The following is a 9,599-nucleotide window of genomic DNA, read 5'->3' on the forward strand; positions in this document are numbered from 1 at the left end:
GTCCCCGGGTGTCCCCAGGTGTGCCCAGGTGACCCCGGGTGTCCCAGGTGTGCCCAGGTGACCCCGGGTGTGCCCAGGTGACCCCGGGTGTGCCCAGGTGACCCCGGGTGTGCCCAGGTGTGCCCAGGTGACCCCGGGTGTCCCAGGTGTGCCCAGGTGACCCCGGGTGTCCCAGGTGTGCCCAGGTGACCCCGGGTGTGCCCAGGTGACCCCGGGTGTGCCCAGGTGTGCCCAGATGACCCCGGGTGTCCCAGGTGTCCCCGGGTGTGCCCAGGTGACCCCGGGTGTGCCCAGGTGTGCCCAGGTGACCCCGGGTGTGCCCAGGTGACCCCAGGTGTGCCCAGGTGACCCCGGGTGTGCCCAGGTGTGCCCAGGTGACCCCGGGTGTGCCCAGGTGTGCCCAGGTGTCCCAGGTGTGCCCAGGTGACCCCAGGTGACCCCAGGTGACCCCAGGTGTGCCCAGGTGTCCCCAGGTGTGCCCAGGTGACCCCAGGTGTGCCCAGGTGACCCCGGGTGTGCCCAGGTGTGCCCAGGTGACCCCGGGTGTGCCCAGGTGTGCCCAGGTGACCCCGGGTGTGCCCAGGTGTGCCCAGGTGACCCCGGGTGTGCCCGCAGGCGCACGTTCTCCCTGGAGGATTTCGAGGTGGGCCGGCCCCTGGGCAAGGGCAAGTTCGGGAACGTGTACCTGGCGCGGGAGCGGCGCTCCGGCTTCCTGGTGGCCCTCAAGGTGCTCTTCAAGTCCCAGGTGGAGCAGGAGGGGGTGGGAGCATCAGCTGCGGCGCGAGATCGAGATCCAGGCGCACCTCAGGTACACCTGGGACACACCTGGGACACACCTGGGACACACCTGGGGAGGGAAACACACCTGGATACACCTGAGACACACCTGGGGGGGTGGAGCATCAGCTGCGGCGCGAGATCGAGATCCAGGCGCACCTCAGGTACACCTGGGGGGGAAACACACCTGGGGGGAAACACACCTGGGATACACCTGGGATACACCTGGGATACACCTGGGGGGAAAACACACACCTGGGACACACCTGGGACACACCTGGGGATACACCTGGGGGGGAAACACACCTGGATACACCTGGGACACACCTGAGACACACCTGAGATACACCTGGGACACACCTGGGGGGGGGGAAACACACCTGGGATACACCTGGGACACACCTGGGATACACCTGGGATACACCTGGGGGGGAAACACACCTGGGATACACCTGGGATACACCTGGGGATACACCTGGGGGGAAAACACACACCTGGGACACACCTGGGACACACCTGGGATACACCTGGGATACACCTGGGGGGGAAACACACCTGGGATACACCTGGGACACACCTGAGACACACCTGAGATACACCTGGGACACACCTGGGGGGGGGAACACACCTGGGATACACCTGGGACACACCTGGGATACACCTGGGATACACCTGGGGGGGAAACACACCTGGGATACACCTGGGATACACCTGGGATACACCTGGGACACACCTGGGATACACCTGGGGGGGGAAACACACCTGGGATACACCTGGGATACACCTGTGGGGGTGGAGCATCAGCTGCGGCGCGAGATCGAGATCCAGGCGCACCTCAGGTACACCTGGGGGGGGAAAACACACCTGGGGGGGAAACACACCTCGGACACACCTGGGATACACCTGGGATACACCTGAGACACACCTGGGGGGGAAAACACACACCTGGGGACACACCTGGATACACCTGGGGGGGGAAACACACCTGGGATACACCTGGGACACACCTGGGATACACCTGGGATACACCTGGGACACACCTGGGACACACCTGGGATACACCTGGGATACACCTGGGATACACCTGGGATACACCTGGGGGGGAAACACACCTGGGACACACCTGGGACACACCTGGGATACACCTGGGGGGGAAAACACCTGGGACACACCTGTGGGGGTGGAGCATCAGCTGGGGCGCGAGATTGAGATCCAGGCGCACCTCAGGTACACCTGGGGGGAAAACACACCTGGGGGGGGAAACACACACCTGGGATACACCTGGGGGGGAAAACACACCTGGGACACACCTGGGATACACCTGGGACACACCTGGGATACACCTGGGATACACCTGGGGGGAAACACACCTGGGATACACCTGGGACACACCTGGGATACACCTGGGGGGGAAAACACACCTGAGATACACCTGGGGAGGGAGGGACACACCTGAGATACACCTGGGGGGGAAAACACACACCTGGGACACCCCTGGGGAGGGAGGGGCACACCTGGGGCACACCTGGGACACACCTGGAGGGAAAACACACCTGGGGAGGGAGCAGCACACCTGGGACACACCTGGGGAGGGAAGGACACACCTGGGGCACACCTGGGGAGGGAGGGGCACACCTGGGACACACCTGGGGTGAAAACACACCTGGGGAGGGAGGGGCACACCTGGGACACACCTGGGGGGGAAAACACACACCTGGGGCACACCTGGGGATGGAGGGGCACACCTGGGAGGGAAGGACACACCTGGGATACACCTGGGGAGGGAGGGGGCACACCTGGGACACACCTGGGGCACACCTGGGAGGGAGGGACACACCTGGGGAGGGAGGGGCACACCTGGGGAGGGAGGGACACACCTGGGACACACCTGGGGAGGGAGGGGCCACACCTGGGGAGGGAGGGGGCACACCTGGGATACACCTGGGGAGGGAGGGGCACACCTGGGACACACCTGGGGCACACCTGGGGAGGGAGGGACACACCTGGGGAGGGAGGGCACACCTGGGGAGGGAGGGACACACCTGGGACACACCTGGGGAGGGAGGGGCACACCTGGGGAGGGAAGGACACACCTGGGGCACACCTGGAGGGGGGCACACACCTGTACCGCACTGCAGCGCTGTGCCCCAGCGGGGGGGGCCATTTTTGGGCGGCTCCTTTGGGTGCCCCCACCACAAATCCCATAGTGGGGGGTTGGGGTCTGGGGGCGATCCCAGATTTTTTGGGGTCCCATTTTGGGGTGTCCCCACCCCCCAGGCACCCCAACGTGCTGCGGCTGTACAACTACTTCCACGACCGGCGCCGCGTCTTCCTCATCCTCGAGTTCGCGCCCCGCGGGGAGCTCTACAAGGAGCTGCAGCGCTGCCGGCGCCTGGACGCCACCAGGACGGCCACGGTGCGACCCCAAAACACCCCAAAAACACCCCAAAAACCGACCCGGGGACCCCCAAAAACCCCAAAAACACCCCAAAACCACCCCAAAACCCCAGGGGAGCTCTACAAGAGCTGCAGCGCTGCCGGCGCCTGGACGCCACCAGGACGGCCACGGTGCGACCCCAAAACACCCCAAAAACACCCCAAAAAACCGACCCGGGGACCCCAAAAACCCCAAAACACCCCAAAAACACCCCAAAAACACCCCAAAACCACCCCAAAGCCCCAGGGGAGCTCTACAAGGAGCTGCAGCGCTGCCGGCGCCTGGACGCCACCAGGACGGCCACGGTGCTGGACCTCCAAAAACACCCCAAAAACACCCCAAAAACACCCCAAAAACCGACCCGGGGACCCCAAAAACACCCCAAAAACTGACCCGGGGACCCCAAAAACCCTAAAAAAAAACCCAAAAACCGACCCGGGGGACCCCAAAAACTGACCCGGGGACCCCAAAAACACCAAAAAACACCCCAAAAACACCCCAAAAAACACCCCAAAAACTGATCCAGGGACCCCAAAACACCCCAAAATTACATCAGGGACGCCAAAAACCCCAAAACCACCGCAAAAATCACATCTGGGACCCCAAAAACTGACTCGGGGACCCAAACACCCCAAAACCACCCCAAAAACCAACCTGGGGACCCCAAAAAACCGACCCGGGGACCCCCAAAAAACCCCAAAACTGACCTGGGGCCCCGAAAAATCACATCAGGGACCAAAATACCCAAGGCCACCCCAAAAACCACATCAGGGACCTCAAAACCACCCAAAAACCCCCAAAAAAACCTCAAAGCACCCAAAAAAAACCCCCAAAAACACCCCAAAAACCACCCCAAAAACCGACCCGGGGACCCCAAAAACTGACCTGGGGACCCCAAAACCCCAAATATCACATCAGGGACCCAAAAACCCTAAAAACTGACCCAGGACCCCAAAAATTACATCAGGGACCCCAAACACCCCAAAGCCACCCCAAAAACCACATCAGGGACCTCAAAACCACTCAAAAACCCCAAAAACCACCCCAAAAAACCCCAAAAACTGACCCGGGGACCCCGAAAACCCCCAAAAACACCCCAAAAAACCAAGCCGGGCACCGCAAAAACATCCCAAAAACCCCAAAAACCGAACCGGGGACCCCAAAAACCCCAAAAACTGACCCGGGGACCCCAAAAACCCCCAAAACACCCAAAAAACCGACCCGGGGACCCCAAAACACCCCAAAAACCGATCCGGGGGACCCCAAAAACTGACCCAGGGACCCCAAAAACCCCAAAAAAAACCCCAAAAAAACCCAAAAACTGACCTGGGGACTCCAATAACCCCAAAACCACCCCAAAAACCTACCTGGGGACGCCAAAAACCGACCCTGGGACCCCAAAAAACCCCAAAAACACCCCAAAAACCCACCCAGGGACCCCAAAAACCCACCCAGGGACCCCAAAACCCTAAAAAAAACCCCCAAAACTGACCCGGGGACACCAAAAACCCAAAAACACCCCAAAAAACCCCAAAAAAACCACATGAGGGACCTCAAAAACACCCCAAAAACCGACCCGGGGACCCCAAAACACCCCAAAAAACCGACCCGGGGACCCCAAAACACCCCAAAAATTACATCAGGGACCCCAAAAACCCCAAAACCACTGCAAAAATCACATCCGGGACCCCAAAAACTGACTCGGGGACCCAAACACCCCAAAACCACCCCAAAAATCAACCTGGGGACCCCAAAAACCGACCCGGGGACCCCAAAAACCCCAAAAACTGACCTGGGGACCCCAAAACCCCAAATATCACATCAGGGACCCAAAAACCCTAAAAACTGACCCAGGGACCCCAAAAATCACATCAGGGACCCCAAATACCCCAAAGCCACCCCAAAATCCACATCAGGGACCTCAAAACCACCCAAAAAAACCCCAAAAACAACCCCAAAAAACCCCAAAAACCGACCCGGGGACCCCAAAAACCAACCCGGGGACCCCAAAAAACCCCAAAACCACCCAAAAAACCACACCAGGGACCCCAAAAACCGACCCGGGGACCCCAAAAACCCCAAAAACCGACCCGGGGACCCCAAAACCACCCCAAAAACCGACCCGGGGACCCCAAAAAAACCCCAAAAACACCCCAAAAACCGACCCGGGGACCCCCAAAACACCCCAAAAACCGACCCGGGGACCCCAAAAACCCCAAAACCACCCAAAAAATCACATCAGGGACCCCAAAAACCCCAAAACCACCCCGAAAACCGACCCGGGGACCCCAAAAACCCCAAAACCACCCCGAAAATCCCATCAGGGACCCCAAAATCACCCCAAAATCCTGCCCTGCCCATCCCCCACAGCTGAGGGGTTCTGGGGACACCTGGGGGTGCTCAGGGGGGTTTTGGGGTGCCGTGGCTCAGATTTTGGGGTCCCCAGGAGGATTTTGGGGTGCCGCGGGTGGATTTTTGGGGTGCCCAGGGTGGATTTTGGGGTCACTCTGGAAGATTTTGGGGTCCCCAGGCCGGTTTTTATCCTCCTGTCCCCATGGAGCAGCCGCATCCCCCCAGAGCACCTGGGGCGTACCTGGGGACACCTGGGGGTGCTCAGGGGGTTTTGGGGTGCCCCGGCTCAGATTTTGGGTCCTCAGGAGGATTTTGGGGTGCCCAGGGTGGATTTTGGGTGCCCAGGGTGGATTTTTGGGGTGCCCAGGAGGATTTTGGGGTGCCCAGGGTGGATTTTGGGGTGCCCAGGGTGGATTTTTGGGGTGCCCAGGAGGATTTTGGGGTCCCCAGGCCGGTTTTTATCCTTGTCCCCATGGAGGAGCCGCTTCCCCCAGAGCACCTGGGGCATATCTGGGGGTGCTCAGGGGGTTTTGGGGTGCCAGGCTCAGATTTTGGGGTCCCCAGGAGGATTTTGGGGTGCCCCGGGTGGATTTTTGGGGTCACTCTGGAAGATTTTGGGGTCCCCAGGCCGGTTTTTTATCCTCTTGTCCCCATGGAGCAGCCGCTTCCCCCAGAGCACCTGGGGCGTACCTGGGGACACCTGGGGGTGCTCAGGGGGTTTTGGGGTGCCCCGGCTCAGATTTTGGGGTGCCCCGGGTCGGTTTTTGGGGTGCCCCGGGTGGATTTTGGGGTCACCCAGGAGGATTTTGGGGTGCCCTGACCCCCGATCCCCGGCAGCTGATGGAGGAGCTGGCGGACGCGCTGCTGTACTGCCACGGGGCAGGGGGCACCTGGGGCGTACCTGGGGACACCTGGGGCTGCCAGGGTCGGTTTTTGGGGTGCCAGGGTCGGTTTTTGGGGTGCCCCGGGTGGATTTCGGGGTCACCCAGGAGGATTTTGGGGTGCCCTGACCCCCGATCCCCGGCAGCTGATGGAGAGCTGGCGGACGCGCTGCTGCTCTGCCACGGGGCAGGGGGCACCTGGGGCGTACCTGGGGACACCTGGGGGTGCTCAGGGGGGTTTTGGGGTGCCAGGGTCGGTTTTTGGGGTGCCCAGGAGGATTTCGGGGTGCCCTGACCCCCGATCCCTGGCAGCTGATGGAGGAGCTGGCGGACGCGCTGCTGTACTGCCACGGGCGCAAGGTGATCCACCGCGACATCAAACCCGAGAACCTCCTGCTCGGCCTCAAGGGGGAGCTCAAGATCGCCGACTTCGGGTGGTCCGTGCACGCCCCGTCCTCAGGTGAGAGCTGGGCACTCACCTGGGCACTCACCTGGGCACTCACCTGGGCACACACCTGGGGCAGAGATGGGCACTCACCTGGGCACTCACCTGGGCACTCACCTGGGCACACACCTGAAGCACAGCTGGGTACAACTGGGGCACACCTGGGTACACACCTGGGCACACACCTGGAGCACACACCTGGGGCACAGCTGGGCACACACCTGGGCACACACCTGGGCACACACCTGGGGCAGAGCTGGGCACACGCCTGGGCACTCACCTGGGCACTCACCTGGGCACACACCTGGGGCAGAGATGGGCACACACCTGGGCACTCACCTGGGCACACACCTGGGCAGAGATGGGCACACACCTGGGCACTCACCTGGGCACACACCTGGGGCAGAGATGGGCACACACCTGGGCACACACCTGGGCACACACCTGGGGCAGAGATGGGCACACACCTGGGCACTCACCTGGGCACTCACCTGGGGCAGAGATGGGCACACACCTGGGCACTCACCTGGGCACTCACCTGGGGCAGAGATGGGCACTCACCTGGGCACTCACCTGGGCACACGCCTGGGCACTCACCTGGGGCAGAGATGGGCACTCACCTGGGTACACCTGGGGCAGAGATGGGCACTCACCTGGGCACTCACCTGGGTACACACCTGGGTACACACCTGGGCACACCTGGGCACTCACCTGGGCACACACCTGGGTACACACCTGGGTACACACCTGGGTACACACCTGGGCACACCTGGGCACTCACCTGGGCACACACCTGGGGCACACCTGGGCACACACCTGGGTACACCTGGAGCACAGCTGGGTACACCTGAGCCCAGCTGGGTACACACCTGGGCACACCTGGGTACACACCTGGGGCAGAGCTGGGCACACACCTGGGCACACACCTGGGCACACACCTGGGGCAGAGATGGGCACTCACCTGGGCACACACCTGGGCACACACCTGGGGCAGAGATGGGCACACACCTGGGCACACACCTGGGCACACACCTGGGGCAGAGATGGGCACTCACCTGGGGCAGAGATGGGGCAGAGCTGGGCACACACCTGGGCACACACCTGGGCCACACACCTGGGGCAGAGATGGGCACTCACCTGGGCACACACCTGGCACACACCTGGGGCAGAGATGGGCACACACCTGGGTACACCTGGGGCAGAGCTGGGCACTCACCTGGGCACACACCTGGGTACACACCTGGGCACTCACCTGGGGCAGAGATGGGCACACACCTGGGTACACACCTGGGCACTCACCTGGGCACTCATCTGGGTACACACCTGGGTACAGCTGGGGCAGAGATGGGCACACACCTGGGCACTCGCCTGGGCACACACCTGGGCACTCACCTGGGGCAGAGCTGGGCACTCACCTGGGCACTCACCTGGGGCAGAGATGGGCACTCACCTGGGCACTCACCTGGGTACACACCTGGGTACACCTGGGGCACAACTGGAGCACAGCTGGGTACACACCTGGGCACACACCTGGGCACTCGCCTGGGCACACACCCGGGGCACAACTGGGCACACACCTGGGTACACACCTGGGGCAGAGCTGGGTACACCTGAGCCCAGCTGGGCACACACCTGGGCACACACCTGGGTACACCTGGAGCCCAGCTGGGCACACCTGGGGTAACACTTGGGACACACCTGGGACACACCTGGGCACCTGGAACACACCTGGGTACACCTGGAACACACCTGGATACACCTGGGGCACACCAGAACACACCTGGGCACACTTGGGGCACACCTGGCGTGCCCAGGTGCGCGTTTAACCCCTCAGGCGCCGTACCCTGTGCGGCACCCTGGATTACCTGGGCCCTGTGAGTGCCCAGGTGTGCCCAGGTGTGTGTTTAACCCCTCAGGCGCCGCACCCTGTGCAGCACCCTGGATTACCTGGGCCCTGTGAGTGCCCAGGTGTGCCCAGGTGTGCCCAGGTGCGCGTTTAACCCCTCAGGCGCCGCACCCTGTGCGGCACCCTGGATTACCTGGGCCCTGTGAGTGCCCAGGTGTGCCCAGGTGTGCGTTTAACCCCTCAGGCGCCACACCCTGTGCGGCACCCTGGATTACCTGGGCCCTGTGAGTGCCCAGGTGTGCCCAGGTGTGCCCAGGTGCGCGTTTAACCCCTCAGGCGCCGCACCCTGTGTGGCACCCTGGATTACCTGGGCCCTGTGAGTGCCCAGGTGTGCCCAGGTGCGCGTTTAACCCCTCAGGCGCCGCACCCTGTGCGGCACCCTGGATTACCTGCCCCCCGAGATGGTGGAGGGCGGCAGCCATGATGAGAAGGTGGACCTGTGGTGCCTGGGGGTGCTGGTGCTACGAGCTGCTGGCCGGGCACCCGCCCTTCGAGAGCCCCTCGGCCGCCGACACCTACCGGAGGATCACACAGGTGAGCTCACCTGGGCACGCCTGGGCACCCCTGGGCACACCTGGGCGCTGGAATCCCCTTAAAAGTGCCTTAAAACCAGCCCAAACTGAGCCCAAACTGACCCAAAATCGCCCTGTGGGAGCCCCTCTGAGGCTGAACTGCAGAGGATCACACAGGTGAGCTCACCTGGGCACACCTGGGCACACCTGGGCACACCTGGGCACACCTGGGCATTGGAATCCCCTTAAAGGCGCCTTAAACCAGCCCAAAACTGAGCCCAAACTGAGC

The 9,599-nt window shown here is 62.5% G+C and overlaps 1 protein-coding gene across 1 annotated transcript; it reads left to right on the forward strand.

The window, feature by feature from the left end:
* Positions 1-494: 494 nt before the first annotated feature.
* LOC137466076 (aurora kinase B-like) lies at positions 495-9,332 on the forward strand (the record flags this gene model as incomplete). Its single annotated transcript, XM_068177988.1, is given in 6 exon segments — positions 495-808; positions 1,543-1,616; positions 3,055-3,193; positions 6,760-6,901; positions 9,150-9,256; positions 9,258-9,332. Coding segments are annotated over 6 exon segments (851 nt in total), but the record flags the coding sequence as incomplete, so codon positions are not given.
* Positions 9,333-9,599: the final 267 nt, after the last annotated feature.

The sequence above is a fragment of the Anomalospiza imberbis genome, unplaced genomic scaffold (assembly GCF_031753505.1).
Source record: "Anomalospiza imberbis isolate Cuckoo-Finch-1a 21T00152 unplaced genomic scaffold, ASM3175350v1 scaffold_1331, whole genome shotgun sequence".
Classification (NCBI taxonomy): Eukaryota; Metazoa; Chordata; class Aves; order Passeriformes; family Viduidae; genus Anomalospiza; species Anomalospiza imberbis.